This window comes from Ciona robusta, chromosome 2, assembly GCF_009617815.1.
Source record: "Ciona robusta chromosome 2, ASM961781v2".
Lineage (NCBI taxonomy): Eukaryota > Metazoa > Chordata > Ascidiacea > Phlebobranchia > Cionidae > Ciona > Ciona robusta.
This window is the reverse complement of record NC_143236.1, coordinates 2,471,547-2,488,064: the sequence shown is the minus strand read 5'-3', so window position 1 is coordinate 2,488,064 and position 16,518 is coordinate 2,471,547. Positions and strand designations below refer to the sequence as shown.

Here is a 16,518-nt window from a genome sequence, read left to right as displayed (position 1 = left end):
TAGCTTACACATGAACTATAGTTTATACTTTAACGCTAAAATTCGATAAGCAAAATGTAACATTCTATTCTTTTCAAATCAATCTTTAGCTACAGCGTTTTTACATATATTAACATTGGCTATAACCTATCACATAAGGTACAAATATAATCTCTTTAGCAAGTCTGAACAAAGCCAGTAAGCTCGTTTGTTCGTGACTGATTTATTTGTTCAGACAAAACACGAACGAACACTTGCAAAGATAGCGTACGTTTGCTGTGGTAACATAAGCACAATAGAAACGTAATAAAATATTTGACGTCTGTAAAGATTTATACATATCTACATAAGAATCTTCAAATAAACAACTCATTAAACAGATTACTAGCAAAAAAAACAGAATAATTTAGGATAAAAAGAATAATCAAGTGTATAAACAGTGATTAGCACAATGTTGGATTCAATATGATGCGGTTTAAACAGTGGAAGTTTATGCGAAATAAAAGAAAAATATGAATATAATAAAGTAATCTATACAAGACAAGGAAATACATTGATCCGACTCCCGAGTACCAATATGATCGACTGGTTCGATTTAGCGAGTTCAGCGCTATTAAAGCCCATAAAACGCGTACTTGCACACCGAGCAACTAATCAATATGCCAATCATAACAAAACCATCTTGTATTAGAATTTGAAGTACGGTACTAATTTAATGGTAAATAGGTTGAAGTCCCTACGCGCTTAAGAAATACAACTGGCTAAAATATGTCCACGTTTATCTTTAAGCCAATTTGGGCAATCGCGATGACTTGAGTCAAATATGTGGTCGTAAACAGACATTATATTCCCAACGGCAGGTCTGTCTTCATCGCTTGGTGCAAGCAACAGCATAAGAACTTCAGAAAAACTAGAAGAGAATCTTTTCCACAGTTTTACGTTTTCTTTCTTATCTAGTATAAAAAAATCGAATTAAATAGAGTTTTAATTATTCGTATTTTTAATTGTTATTGTTTTATACCGCGCAATAACTACTCAATGTATTGAGTCCATGTAGTAAGTACTAAGCCATGTACGGCGCAAAGTAACATTCATTCTGAGTTAAAATCAACAAATTAGCAAGTATTCAATTCGGTTATTTTCATACATCACTTACGTTTGGTATTCAGATTAATTTGTAATGCACGTAGCGAGGGTAAAACATCCAGTGCTAGTTTCTTGTTTAGTTCAAACGTCTGCGACCTAAAGTAAAAACTGCTGCATTACAAGCCAAATATGTGGTGGGAGAAGATGAGACATCATTAGCATATAGTATTGCAATATCCCGATTGTAATTTTTAAAAATTAACAACGGTCTGTTGGAGTCGTGAGGATACGGTTTTATAATTATTTAAACTTTCTTTGTTTAGCCTACAACCAAATGGGACGAGAAAACAGAATGAATAGGTGTTCCATTTTCCCCACCCCACTATATATTAAAAATGATTTATTTATTTCTACCAGTGAACTGGACTAACCTTTGTAAGAGTTCGTTTGTAGGTTTCTTGTCCCGGGACAATATAAAACGACGACAGTGGGTCATGTAGTCATGGTCACAAGAACAACTTTTATTCCACGGCTTGTAACCAGTGATGCAGCGGAAAAGCAAATGCCCGAAACATAGGACGTCATAGGAGGGATCACAAACGTCACGCCTTGGCGATGCGTGAATTCCCCCAAGAGAATTACAACGAAGTTTGTCACAATTCGGCATCGGAGCGCCCTGATCTCTCGCCTGGCGAAAGTGTCGTAGTTTTACCCGATATTCCACCGGATTCAACTGGTTTGAAGTGGAATTGCTGGAAATTCGCTGAATCATCACAGCGGACGAATCCAGTTTGTTGTGGACGATTTTTATAGAATGTAGATAATGTAACCCCTGTAGGATCTGCCAGCTAATCGACTTCATCATTGCTTCGGGTAACATGTTTGTCGGGTTTCTGACTCTGATCGACTCTAAACTCTCCCCGTCGAAGTGTTCTGAAATTGCCGAAGTCGAATAATTAAAATTTATACGTGCTTAAATTGGTTTTAATGGCATTCGAATGGAGAGATCAAAGGCATACGATGCCTAAATCATCCATAAAAATAATGTGTACCCCTCCCTGAGTAAACAATACGGTTTCGCAAGTGAGGTTTTTGAAATTGTTATTTCAGCAGCACATTCATTTACGTGGAAAATGAAAGTGAACAAACCTGTGGAAATATATATGTTCTTCGCCCTATCCAAAGCAAAGCCATAATACGTGAGGATAAACGGACATTTTCGCGTGCATCGCATGAGAATAACCTCGCGAAAAATGTCTCGGTTCAAACAAGGAGAGTGCTTTCCCACAGGAGTCATGTTGTCAAATTTTGAACATGTTTTATGTAGAACGACTTTTTCGTTTCTGGAAAAATCAAATGCCAACCATTTCTGAAACAAAAACAAATGTGTTTACAGATGAAAGTTCAGCTTTGGAATTAATGAACAAGTGGTACTAATGAAAAATACGAGCTATATATATAAGATAGTGGGGTTAAGATGGGATAAGAGTTAAAGTCGGGCAATTGTTATACAATAGGGTAAGAGGAGATGGAACACTTTTAAAATAGTTTATTTTTATTTGGTAGTAAACAAAGAATATTCAACGAATATTGAAACTGTATCTTCATGACTCCCATAAACCGTTGTTAAATATTTAACTCGATTGGGATATTTGGATGTTGTGTGTTAAAGGTGCTGTCATATCTTACCCGGGCCTATACACTCCCCCAGTATTCTAAATATCTTTTCACAGACCCAATTGAAAAACGAAAAACAAATAATAATGTTACAGGAATTTTCGACAGTATTCCCACGACTATACAACGCGCGACAAAGCTGATTACTGGTTATAACTGTTTAAAATTAATGTTAAAACAAGGGAGAAAATGTGCTTATATGTCTCAATTGTTCCCACCCTACTATATATTTTGTCGAAAACTACATATGGTTACAGTATAGGGTGGGAGAAAATGGGACACCTTTTAACTATATTTTCTCGATCCATTTAGTGGTAAATAAATAATATTCAAACAATTATCAAACCGTATTCCCACAACTCCCATAGGCCGTTGTTAATTGTTAAAACTTGATTAGGATGTTTGAATATGAGCTAAAGATGCCCCATTTTTCCATATCATACTATATAGATATATTTATGAAAACAGAAAACAAAACTTAGTGTTTTAATTGCTTACCGGACGTTCCGATGGTGAATCACGAAGTATGCGGCTCACAAAACTGTGTCGGTCAGTATCCAAGTCTTTTTTGTCTGTGTGCAACATTTTGTTGACGACTAACTCTCTATGAACGGTAGAAACGAATGCTAACTATATCATAAATATTTTAAAGAAAGCTGTACAAAATTAAAGACCTCGCACGAATGATAAGTCATTCAAATGAACTGAATCGTTCAATAAACTGAACAAATTGCGCATAATAAAGACACGATCGAAGACTCAACGTATACTATATAGGATTCCAGGATTTGCCTTTTTCGAATCCTCGTGCCCAACTTCTGTTCTTTGGTGCGCCTGCGTCACAATAATATCGACCCTTGAAAGAGCTTTGGTCTTCAGACAAATTAACTCCGTGATTTAGCAAGGATCGATTTTGATACTGGAGACGGCTGCACTATTCGAAACACGCGATTTAAGTGCCGCTCTTGGCAGCTCGAATTTGCCATTGATTTTTCATCAATGTTAAACCCAAAAGATCTCTGGTTTAATTTTCGTCTGGTACTGACAAGACATCGTCATTCGAAATTGGTCGGTTGTAAATAAATATTAAAGCACAATCTATGGTTTGCACGAATTTATAAAAGTAAGAATGTAAAACTCACCCTCCGTTTGGATTGCAAAAGCTTCTGCCGCAAAATCAAATGTTGTTGTTACACCTTCCGGCGTGACGAAATCATTTTGGTCTTCCTGAACTAAATTTTGCCGTGACGTCACGAGAGATGACGTCATGGAGTTTAAATTGCTTCTGGAATACTTGTGTGTTACGAGTTGAATCAACCTGCGCGAGGAATGACAGTTCCACGCTATTACGTCACAAGTCGACCGCCAGCTGCGGAATTTAGAGCTAACTACGACACGAAGTTCCCGTATATTATCCATCGCAACAGCATGTGCTAGAAATCATTTTGGATTAGTAGATATGTAAAATAATATAAAATCTAACTGTTTAGAAGTGATTGGCTGTTGTTGGCCAAACGAAATAAAGTTTCCACTTTATAAACACATGAAGCGAACTGAAACGCCTGAGCAAATTTAATAAAACTTATTGACTCGTCTCAATAAACAAAGATATTTTGCTGGCTCGCCGACCGTCGTTTGCCACAGAGCAAATCAATTGTCGGTCCTAAATGTCGTTGACAGAAGCCAACAGGTTACAGAGGCAGGTGGCAATTAACAAGCTAGCAATCATGCGCGGATTATTGCGACTGCGCCTTAAAGCACGTCACGAAACCCAACGCCGTTTCTCCATGCTGATTTAGGTAGAGAACTACTTGTGGCATCATGCTATAGGAAACGTAAATTAAGTGGCCGATTCATCTAGTGTACTTGCCTCACCATCAAGACAAGAAACCACTCCAACCGACAATAGTTGCTGGAGGCAGAAGCAAAATGATGCTTGTCAACCAAGCGTATTTATTAGATCGCAGTATCGTGTTAAATTAATATAGTTTCTTGCCGAAATGAAACTCGTTGAAGAAATGTGCTGCTTTATATAATAAAAACAACAGTTGGAATCTATTTTTCTTTTTTTGCTAATTAATTCAGGAAGGAGAATCCGTAAAGCAATTACAGCGATTAATAATAGCTCGTGAAACGCCAATACGTCCCTTGCGAGTTGTCCGGTGATAGTTAAACGTCAGTGCTAAACCTCGGGGCAAGGTTTTCGGATATTAGTCGACTTCCAAGTCGCACATAGGATTGAATTGAATAAAAGAGAGAATCGATTGAGAATTACATCCTTAATTAACGATTTTAACCTAACCCTTAAATAAAAAGGGTTTCACTCAGTTACAGCAATGAAACTTATATTGGAACGATATGTTTGAAGAAATTACAGGAAACACGAGATGAAAATTATACACATATGAAAACAACGAAGAAGAGGGTTTCACACTTTCTACTTAGTCAAGAACGACAAGAAGCATAATTGCGCCATATTGTAAAAGATAAAAGCATTTTTTCCTCAGCAATCACACCAGGTAGCGAAAGTAGTGCAGACGAAATTAAAACAATAAAAGTTAATGTCATGATCACCATAATTTAAGCAATCTAACTGCAGTAAAATCTTCCACCACACACGGATATGTAACCTGGGCAGCAATGATAAAAGCAAACTAAAATTGATGGAAAAATTAACCCAAATTCTGAACTTTACTTTAACAGCAAGAAAATCGAATTGACGAATACCCAACTATTACTCGTGGCGAATTCTCGGTTCTACGTACGACATAATTGCACTGACGTCATCTTCTCCGTCATCGTAGTTAAATCCGAACGCTTCCAGTTTATCAATAATGTCGGAGATCGGATCGTATTTACGTTCTTTGGAAAATAACACATTGAATGGTGACAGACATGGTAAACTAATGCTATTTACAATTTTTAAATCAATATATATCCTGACGTGATAACACGGGTGTTCTGTTTATGGCTGACAATTGCTGTACAGTGTGTTGCTAAAGAATACATGTGCCACTTAAGTATACATATGCCACCAGGCAGAAATGGCTGGAAACATTTAAATTTTGATCACTTATTATCTCCAAAAGTGAAAAAACAAAACAATAAAAAATCTTGACACCTAAATCTGAGTGCACCGTCATTTTTACCTTATTTCCTATTACAGCGTTTTTATGTAAGTATTTTTCTATATGTTCGCATTATAAACTTCTATATTTTATTTTAATTATTTTAACTTAGACAAATTAACATAGAAGTAACAATGTACTTACCCGCAGATGGGTCAAAATGGAATCCAGTATGGCCTCCATGACTCCAACAATAATCAATAAAGCTTTTCCAAGTTGGATCATAAGACAGAACTTCAGGGTTGCCAACCACAATAAGAAGAGATTTAGCTCGAGTGATTGCAACGTTCATTCTCTGAAGATATTTTACAAAGTCATGTTTTATAGAAATTAAAATATAGTGAGTTTTGAACCCAATACCTTTGGATTAGCCAGAAACCCAAGTTGCTGTTTGAGATCCTCAACCAAATGATCAGTTTCACTTCGCACTGTGCTGATAAGCATGACTCTTCTTTCTTGACCTTGAAACTCCTCCACACTACCAATTTTGATCTTTTCATATCCTTTGATCTTTCGTAGAAGCTTCTGGATTTTCTTGCACTAAAAGAATTTCAGATAAATAGCTGGACAAAATGAGAGGTTTAAAAGTGGACATACATTTAGGCAACAAATCAAAAGCGCTCTGCATGAAAACCAAATTGTGTCAGTCATCCAGTTTGATACTGCCAAAATGCTAACCAGATAAGAATACAGTGAATAAAAAGTTGTATCGCCAGGAAATAGAAAAGGTAAATAATGTTACCTGTTTTCTGTAGGGGGAAATGATTCCAATATGATTGGGTGTTACTCCATTACCTCTCGCTTGCAGCAGGTTCTCAACATAATTGTAAACCTATGCATACATTAAAGTAAACTTAAGATGTTTAAAATTATGTTTTACACTTACAGCTACAGCTTCCTTTCGGTTAAAATAAGATGGACTCCTTTCTTCACGTTCCTCTACCCCATTCTCGGCACGGAAAATGATCGGAAAGTTTTTTTGAGGAAGCTCACTCCATCCACAGAGGCAGTTACGCTCCAACTCGTCCGCACATGCTTTCAACTCACCATCATAAAACTGACGGTTCGGCTCATCAAGGATATCTGAAAGTTTCCACAAGGACTTTTTACATAATTTTATCTAACATGTAAAACAGTTCCTGTTTAAACTAAGGCTAGTGAAATGTGCAGGTGAAATAAATAGACACAAATTTAGGTTTCCAGATGGAACAGTGTCTCAGAGAGTGAGTTAAGGTTTTTAGATGAAACAGTGTACCAAAAATTTCATAATTCTTATCTGTAATATTGATAAAACCACTAGTGTACTTTTGGCAAATTAATGAACTTCATCTCTAATTGTGATATGTTGAAAAAATACTTTATCAATTCCTACCTGGGTGGTTTCTGTAGTTATTTACCAACTTGGTTATAAACCTGGGGTCATAGGAATTTTCTTCACCTTTCCCATAAATCTCAAAGGAGTCGTGTAAACGTTGCAAGAGTGATTGAGCTGAAAAACAACAAGATTAACTGGCATATACAAATTAAGGTTATAAATCCAGCAAGGCTTGCAACACACCCATTATGATGTGATATAACACAGCCGTAGTTTATGTGTTGCGCAATCAAGTTTTCCTACTACATGAGCTACTGCTTGTAACAACATGAAGTTAAATAAGCATGACCTCAGTCTAAGTTAGCGTTTCCATGATTAAACATATCCTTTGCACTTTGCTCTTATCGGGATGCAATATGCCACCCTGTTGGAAAATGTCCAATAAAGGCTTGGGAAAAAAACTTTGTTGAGCAATATTCTCCCAAACAATTAAACTAGGGGAGGAATAGTTCTCTGGCATACATGATAAAAATCACGCTTATCAGTGGTGTTGATAAATATTTTGTTGCACAAGGGAATTGTAGCTACAACCATGAGTGAGGTTAATGTAAAGTTCACTTACAAAGACCAAGTACTTTTGCATGGTGAGAAAAAATAACAGGCCCAAGTTGCTTGGGGTCTCCTGCCATAATAAGCCTTCCTCCTTGTTTCTGTCAAAATATTTTGAAGTACTTAAAAGTGGTGAAAAAATTGAAGCCAAACTTATATTTAGATAACAATAATACTTAAATAATAATGTTATTATATTAAAAATTCCAAAGTTTATAAGTTCAATAGCAAACAGTATTCATACCAAGACACCAGCGATAGAAATTAGAAGTTCAGGTTCTGAGGCGTAACCTGCTTCATCAACAAACACAAAATCAAAGTGATTGTTCGGAAAATCTGCGCTTGCTATCCTGTAAAAAAAAATCATGAACAAAAGTATACGGAGAAAAGTACAATTAACGTTCTACACGTTTTAAAAACATCTATAACATGCTAACTTATAGCTAAAGTCTAGGATAAACGAGCCAGGTGTAATTTTAAAAGAATAATGTTGCTTGTCCAACCATTACTGTGTTAAATGAGACTTTACATTGATAAAATACATATATTTTGTTGTAGATTAAACTTTCCAAAATTATTTTTAAAATGCTATTGGTGCATATTTAAAAAAAAAAAAATTAAGAAGATTATTTTTAAATTTACAAAACAACTAAATTTTAATCAGGTTGCTGTTGTTTATTGTTTCCTACCTTCCTGCAGTTGTAAGAGTTGTGCACAACACACTGTATTCCATCAGTTCCATTTTAGATGGGAAAAAGAACTCATGGTTAGCTTGGTTGTAGTTGCATACGTCCTAAATTTGAAACATATAAGTATCAAGTGTCAACTAAAACCAGGCCAAATGTAGCTGGAAATTAATATTCCACCGATTTTTATGTCAGTCTGTTTTACTACAGACTACAGTAGTGAATTAAAATATTAAAGTTAAATGTCGCATTGACAGTTACCTTTCTATAGTTTTTTTGTCATTCATTACTTTTTGCACTTCCCACTTTCACATTAAACTAAAAGATGTCAAATTAGTCGTTTTGGTAATTACTATATTCACTCAATTACCAATATAATAAATGCTAAAACATTATATGTTTAACCACATCGCAGATGTAAAAACAACCACAACGCAAATGTAAAAAAAAAATTACAATAAATAATTCACTATGATAAGGTGAAACTTACTCATGGAAAAGAACAAGACCAACTAAAATGATCTATATGACCAAGTACAGACCCAACAAAATAATACACAGTTAAACCAATCAATAAGCCTACCTTGATAGAATCAGGTATAACTTTGGTAAAGTCTGGACCTTCCACCAATGGTCTTGACTGCGCACACATCCTAAACAACTTTCTAACATCAACATGCTCTCGTAGTCTTTCTGTCAACAAATCAGCTGCACTGTTGGAAGGAGCACACACAAGTACATGGCATTCAGTGTAATGGAAAATGACCTAAAAAATAATTGGAATATTCTCGATTTATTATTAAATATTCCCACTTCTGTCATCATGGCATAATGGTTAGCATGCCTGCCTTTTTCTCCAACCCAGTGGTCACTAATGGGTTGTTTAAACTGTCAGCCATACATAAAAAAAAAACATAAAAGTCTCTCCCCCCAAAAATAATGACCCACAAAGTAAGTGGTAACAAGAACAAGCTGTATGAAACAGAACCACCAGATGATAACGACAATCGTTGCCCGCTACACAAGGGTAGATAAGTTACATTCACTTATTGTAAAATGCGCGGCCATATTCTTTTATTTCATTTAGGATAATTTTCTTAGTTGTAAATTTACTAAATTAATTTGAAAATTGTACGAATTAGCAATTATCTAACTCCCATTTATGCTTGTTGTAGCTGTGCTTTTCAAGACATTACATGGATAGTAGACCTATAGTTCTTGGTCACCATGTCTAATTTCGTTCATCTTACTTGTTTAATTGCCTCAACAATTGTAACTGTTTTCCCTGTTCCTGGAGGTCCAAATATAATATATGGAACTTGTGATTGATCAAATACAATAGAATTGATTGCTTGTACCTGCTGTTTATTGCTTTCCAACTTCTGATTGTACAGTCTAGAATAAACATATGTTATTTAAAAAGTAATAAGCCATTTTTTTATCTCTTAAATCCGTTATATAATTAATTTATAATTGAACAAGAGGTATCTATAAAGTTAAAAGTTTTAACCCAAAGTACATTATGAGGCCTAAGATTTAGGTCTGAATTGACCCATTACCCCAATACTTTTTTATTCTGTATGGGTGAGGGCCTTGAGGACCTGAAATTTAGGCCAGATTTCGCCCATTACCCAAACACTCTTGTTGCGGTAGTGAAGTTCTTTATTCATGTTTCGACTCCTTGACTGTTAATTTGGACAACCCATTCGTGACCACTGGGTTGGCGCTGGACACCCCAATACTTAGTAATGGCTTTCAGTAACACAGCTTACCTAAGATTATTTGGGCATTTCAATGGATGAAACTGGGATTTGAGATAATTTGGGAACAGAAAATTGAGCTGCTCTGCATTCAACAACTGTTCAACAGCTCTGTGTTGAAGCTTCATTGGATAACGGTTGTATTGAAACTCAACAGCAAACGGCATTCCGGTGACAAACTTTTGTTCAAACCTAAAGACATTCAATCAACATTTTATTATTTCTGTTATTTATATACTTCATTTCAGACGGAAGAATCTGTATTCTTTTTATCGATTTCGCCCCATCAAATCAAGCTATATCAAAAAATATTGGGAAAAAATAATGGTAATTGTATATAGAATTAATGGCAATTAACATTAAACACCACAAAAAGTTACATTAACATAAAACACATACAAAATGTTACAGAATATAAATTCTAAAATAAAAACTTACTTTTTATGAAAGCCTAGCACAATTTCTTCTTGTTCAACTTGGTGCACGTAACCTTGATAAGAGACAGGTTGACCATTTCCATCTAAGTCGCAAAACTTCTCATTTGGTCCCAGCATTTTAACGAGAATTGAATCACCAACTACTACAGATGGTCGACGCTCCAGTAAACCAGGTACCTACAGATTGGAGCATGTGTTAAAAGTTGTGATGGTTGTTAAGGCTAAATTATATGTAAAAACTAAAATTCCTTTTCGCAAAGCAAGGGGCTTAGGCTCTCTTTAAACACTTTAAAAACGTCTTTAAAAGTTCAAAGTTTTAGAAGAAATATTGGAAAAAACTTATCTGTATTTACAAAAGTTAACATATGTTTGAATAAAAGTCTAATTTACAACTTTATTTTTCACCTTAAGCCTAAAGTTGTTTCCCCCTTTGGTTTTGGTGATAAAAACATTGGTCATATTATAAATTTTCCTGTCCACCGTTTGCTGTATTTCCTCCAAGTACAACAGTAATGAAAATTTTCTCCGATAGTTTTCAGGGGTCAACTTGGAGTGCAAAGTTTGTCTGTGTCAAAAACGGTACAGAGTGTAACCTCTATTTTCTTTTTTTTGGTACAATTATTTTACTTTTGAACAGCTTGCTTTATGTGATGGTAAGCATAATGATTCAATTAAAATGACAGACTAAGGATGAGGTCACAAGATGCATTGTGAAATACCTAAATGTTGGTAAAACAAACATGGACTTTAACATGGGAAAGGTAAGCAAATACGACGTTTGTTCAAATATATCAGATACCAATTTAAGCTGTTTAAACAATACTATTGGTATTGTACTGTCATGAACCTCATGCTCTCGTCAGAATTATTGTCCCCATTTTGACCACGTTGTTCGTTGGTAACATTATCTTCTTTTCTTAATAACACCTTTCTTTTCAAAGCAGATCTTATTTTCTCCGGAACCTTATACTCGCCCAATTTCAGTGTCTTTTCCAACTTGTTCCTACAGAAATAGAAATATATTTTTACATTTATGCTCGAAAACTTAAATTTAATTTAAACACAAAACTTAAATAAATGTGAAAAAGGTAGAAAAACAGAAAATGCACTGTTACTTTACTTACCCAGCAAGAGTAGGTCGGGTGCCTTCGTATGTAAAACTTATTAGATCTTTAACCCCGAACCCTCTACGTGGCTTTTCAAACTTTGATTGAGGAGCAAGCTCTTCCATAAGATTATTTTGCCTTGAACATGTGAGGTGCCGAAGCATTGAAAATTTCGATCTTTTTATATCAATCCTTTCAAACGTGAATATTGCATCAGCTGAAAACCTCAACATTTCCTCAGCGCTGCTACATGTAACTTCAATTGGATATTCCCCATCTAAAATTTTGCCTTAATTAATTGCACAAATTGTCTTAGTTATTACATGAAAATCCTATATTCAAGTTCTATATGCTACAAAGGCACAAACACATGTTTCCATTGAATGAGAATTCAACAGTGCGTGGCTTTTCATACCTTTTGGAATTTGTACTTCAATATCAGCTTTTAAGTTGCAGCAACCGATTGTATCAGAAAGACTAATCACAGTTCGATCAGATAGAAGAAAACATTTTTTCAACACAACACTGAAGTTTCCTTTGTTGCGAACAATCATTTGATAATTACGGCTTGTTTCACCTTCCTATATGAACAACAAGAAATGACACAATTAACAAAGTGTTACCAACATAATCAAATTAAAATATATATGAATGAATGTAACTTACTTTATCCTTTCATGGCCAGAAAACGCCAGTTATATCACAAGGGTTTAACACCTCATGCCAGCTTATGAGTTACCATGTATGTTACTTTGTGGGTGATTAATTTTGGCATGATTTTTTCATTTTTTTTTTATGTATGGCTGATAATTTGGACAACCCAACAGTGACCACTGGGTTGGAGCAATTGCTGTTAAGTGTCTTGCCCAAAGACACATACGCCAACAATGGTAGCAGCGTCGAGCCTTGTACCCACTTCCTCTGGGTTACAGGCAGGCGCGCTAACCAATATGCCACGGCACTGGACATCAGTCACTTACAAAGAGTGTGCATGAATAAGTGCCATCATCAGCATTGCTCTCAGTAAAACCTTGGTTGGAACATATAACATCAATGTCATCTGGACCTTTAATCATCTTTTTTCTGTAAAATATATTTTGCAAATAATTTGAAACTAATTTGTACTTGCTGAATTTAACATTTTTTTATACAAAAGCAATAGCTTGACCAAGTTATTCATTGATGGTCATTTCCATTGTCATACCATAGATTCCTTTTGTTAAATTAAATGTTAAATACCTGTTGTTTCTGTTGTTAATGTATTGAACAAAGCGGCGTTTCTCTGTTTCATTTTTCTTGGCCTTCGCTTTACTCCTTTATTTAAAATAATAAAAAATTAATTATCCCCTTAAATGAAATACTAAGTATTGGTAATATACAACCTATTGTGTTTCAATACATTTTGTCAAAAATCGGTGCTGGTGAAGAGTCTTCCCCCCCCCCCTTATTTGCTAACCACTAACCTCTATAACCACTACCTACTAACCCCTATAACCACAAACCCCTAACCATCAACACCTAACCCCCTAACCACCAACCACTGACACTTTCCACCAGCCTATTCTGCTATGTACCGAAAGATTCTTCACCAGTACCTAAAAATGTAACTTGATTTATTCTAAATAATAAATTTATTTTCTTACTCTTCATTTTTCTTTGATTGCTGATGATACAAAACTCTGATGAAATCCCCCGATGCAGAGCGCTTTACTGTCACAAACTTCGCGTCGATAAGGTATTGGTAAAAAGAAGAAAAAGATGTCTTTTTTACTTTATTTTCTGCTTTGAAAATGTAAAACTTTTCTTCGACTTCAGCTCGGGAATGCCATTCTTTATCTATCGGGTGTTGAGTGAGGAACATCACAAAACATTCAGCTGTTGCAGAACGAGACATGACTAATTCGTTTAAAATGTATTGTACTTAAAACATAACCTATGACAAAAAATATAAGAATTTCTCGTAACAATTCGCTGTGAGAAGGGCAAAAATCTGAGATAATTTTAAATCATTATTTGGTGGCTAAAACAATTATTTTACACAAAATGACCACTTTCCTGAAAATTAGAATAACATTTACTAAATAATTTAAAATAAATATTTACATCCTGCAAATACATATTGCCTACCAGCCCTACCTTATCAATCATACATTGTTTATGCAGCAAACGAATACAACAGTTTATTCTAAAAGCCCTAAAGTTTTATACTTTATAACATGTGTACTGCCTACACGTTTAACAAATGTGGTTAGCTATACCTTTTTACCTCAACTTAAATATTTACACAAAAAGCAGGTTACCGATTTAGCGAGAAAGAAACAGCGTCGTGTGCTAGGTCAAAGGTTGCCAAAAGCAAAACCCATATTTTGTTGTTGGGAATTCCCCACTAACGAAACAGTTATATTGTCACGTAATAGAAATTGCAGCTTCGGTCTCGGTATTTAGAAATGCTATTTTCTCAGCATACTACTTCAACTTGATATTATTATTACAGTGGGTCCACTGAACTTTAATAGTACAGAACTATAGCCCCCACTGAATAAACAGGATTGCTGGTTGGGTTATATGACTCCGTGTTGATCCGACTTCATATACAGGCTTCAGCGGGGTGCTATATCTACTGTAGTACTAACTGCTTTTATAACCAGAGACTGAACAGTTCATGATATCTTGCTATGTTTTATTCCTTTTTCTCGTATACAAGTACACGAAACAGTATCGGCAATGTATATAACCACTATATAACTAGTTATATATACATTGGTATTGGGCAAAAGTTTACTTGAGAGCCGGGCAAGGGCTCGTAAGAGCCCGCCATGGGCCTAGACTGACCTCGAGGTCTTAGTGCCGATAGTGGCTTAGTTCGGTAGTTTTCGTTTTCGTTATTAGTTATATTAGTTATTGTGTTAGAGAAAAGGCGAAATATATACCGGACAGAATCACGTGACAGCAGTGTGACGTCACGCGATAAAATGGAATCGATTTGGGCCTGTCAGCGGCTGAACGGGATATCATTAACCTCGTTCAACGGGGGGGTGTATTTTCATGAGAATAGTCTCCCATGAGATAAGTTGTATCCGCAATGTCGACACGATTGACAGAGTGTTGTGGTTGGGTAATGTGACGTCACTTTAGACGTCGAGTTGCAACAGAACCGTGTGGTATTTGCCTGTATAAGTCCTAAAAAACCTAAAGTAAAGACAGTTTAAAAGTTCCTTTACAGAACGACTATAGGAAGCACATATAGCCAACCACGAGCGCAATCAGAAGTCAATTGCAGCTCACCAACAACGAACCAACAGACAATCTAACAACTCAGTTATATACCACGTACTTATGCATCACAAACGAACTCATCAGTGATAACTTTTTGCGAAGTCATACGCCACATTTAGGCAAAAGTGGCTAATTTACTTCTGAAAGCAGGTGAATCAGATACAATTAAACTCATCGTTCTCAGATTTTATTCCTAATTTAAGCTGCATTGACCCCTGCCTATTTTTCTCATGTATATACATATCTCCGATTTCTAAGAAAAATATAACTAATTTCATGAGACAAAATCAAACTGTAAAAATAAAATAAAAAACGGTCCCATTTTCCCCCACAGAGCTATATAACTGTTCCTTGAAACGTTGCAAAAAGGTATTTAATAATATTTTGCCCGGCTGATTTCCAGTGCATTTAATAGTGCATTCATTTATATTAGACATGACCGTGTGCGTATGTAGGTCTTTTAGTGAAAATGGAATAGCTAAGTAAGTGAAACCTATATACTTGAAATTAATCTCATTCAAAGGGGGTTTACGGGCTTGACTTATATGTTAATCTTTATAAACAGTTTTGTACGGTGGACAACAATTAGACCTACCTCCTTTCAAGCGAATAAAGTTACAAACCCCCTGCGAAGAATGTTTATTGTGTATTACACTAAAGGACTTGTAACATGACCGCGGTATAGGTTAAAGGGCGAACCATTAGCAAGTCGGGGCAGTCGGTAATGAAATCTAAACATGTTTAAATGTAAAAGCTTTCAAGTGATTAGGTCACCAGTGTTTACTGAATGCCGTCGGTAAAGTGCACACCAATGTCATCGTATTTTTAATAACTTATTTTACAACAGAAGCTTTCGTCGCTTCAAAATAGCAAGAATATAGGTGTTTTATAAAATTTATATTTATTTATTTAGAACTCGTTAAAACTACGAAGCATTAGGATTTATAAAATGGAAATCGAAGTCATTAGAGAAGATGATTGCGATACTAACGATCTGCTGCAAACCAAATACTTCTGTAAAATTAAGAATACTGCTTTGAAGATGCAAGACAGTAAAATCATAGTATACTGAAGTGTACTATGGTAAAAATAATATACACAGCGTATGCCTATTTAGTGTAGGTAGAAGCCACGCATTTACTTGTTTGTTTTTTTAACCGCAGCGTGATGTGAACGATTGTCGTCTCATTTTTAACATTATTTGTTTCGTGGACTTAATTAATCTTATCTTTTTTATTGTATTTAAAGAGATATTTAAAAATATTGTTAATTTTATGTTTTAGTGGGGTGGGGGAAGGCGGGACACTAGAACGTAATATCCAAACGTCCTGTGTTTTAAACAACTAACAACGGTCTATGGAAGTCGTGATAATATGGTTTTGTCATTCTTTGATTACTACCGAATGGGACAAGAAAACAGAATGAAATGGTGCCCCATCTTACCCACGTTATTATATAC

The 16,518-nt window shown here is 35.4% G+C and overlaps 2 protein-coding genes across 3 annotated transcripts; both read right to left on the bottom strand.

The window, feature by feature from the left end:
- Nucleotides 1-41: 41 nt before the first annotated feature.
- On the bottom strand, nucleotides 42-4,311 carry LOC149740050 (uncharacterized). Its single transcript, XM_089871409.1, has 6 exons — nucleotides 3,885-4,311; nucleotides 3,241-3,314; nucleotides 2,215-2,434; nucleotides 1,497-1,998; nucleotides 1,136-1,221; nucleotides 42-932 (listed from the first exon to the last, which is right to left on the bottom strand). The coding sequence occupies exons 1-6, from the start codon at nucleotides 4,159-4,161 to the stop codon at nucleotides 724-726; spliced, it is 1,368 nt and encodes a 455-aa protein (XP_089727535.1). The 5' UTR covers nucleotides 4,162-4,311; the 3' UTR covers nucleotides 42-723.
- A 759-nt stretch (nucleotides 4,312-5,070) lies between these two features.
- Nucleotides 5,071-13,775, bottom strand: LOC149740049 (RNA helicase MOV-10-like). Of its 2 annotated transcripts, none has more exons than XM_089871359.1 (20): nucleotides 13,427-13,775; nucleotides 13,023-13,097; nucleotides 12,764-12,866; nucleotides 12,199-12,364; nucleotides 11,802-12,060; nucleotides 11,525-11,680; nucleotides 11,068-11,242; nucleotides 10,679-10,854; nucleotides 10,253-10,432; nucleotides 9,731-9,875; nucleotides 9,064-9,246; nucleotides 8,484-8,587; nucleotides 8,039-8,144; nucleotides 7,808-7,895; nucleotides 7,243-7,359; nucleotides 6,757-6,953; nucleotides 6,613-6,702; nucleotides 6,231-6,410; nucleotides 6,015-6,165; nucleotides 5,071-5,604 (listed from the first exon to the last, which is right to left on the bottom strand). In XM_089871359.1, exons 1-20 carry the CDS (start codon nucleotides 13,675-13,677, stop codon nucleotides 5,477-5,479), a joined length of 3,030 nt encoding a protein of 1,009 aa, XP_089727485.1. In that variant the 5' UTR covers nucleotides 13,678-13,775; the 3' UTR covers nucleotides 5,071-5,476. The 2 variants fall into 2 exon arrangements, with proteins under 2 accessions (XP_089727485.1, XP_089727486.1); XM_089871360.1 differs by having other exon boundaries at nucleotides 11,083-11,242; nucleotides 13,427-13,772.
- Nucleotides 13,776-16,518: the final 2,743 nt, after the last annotated feature.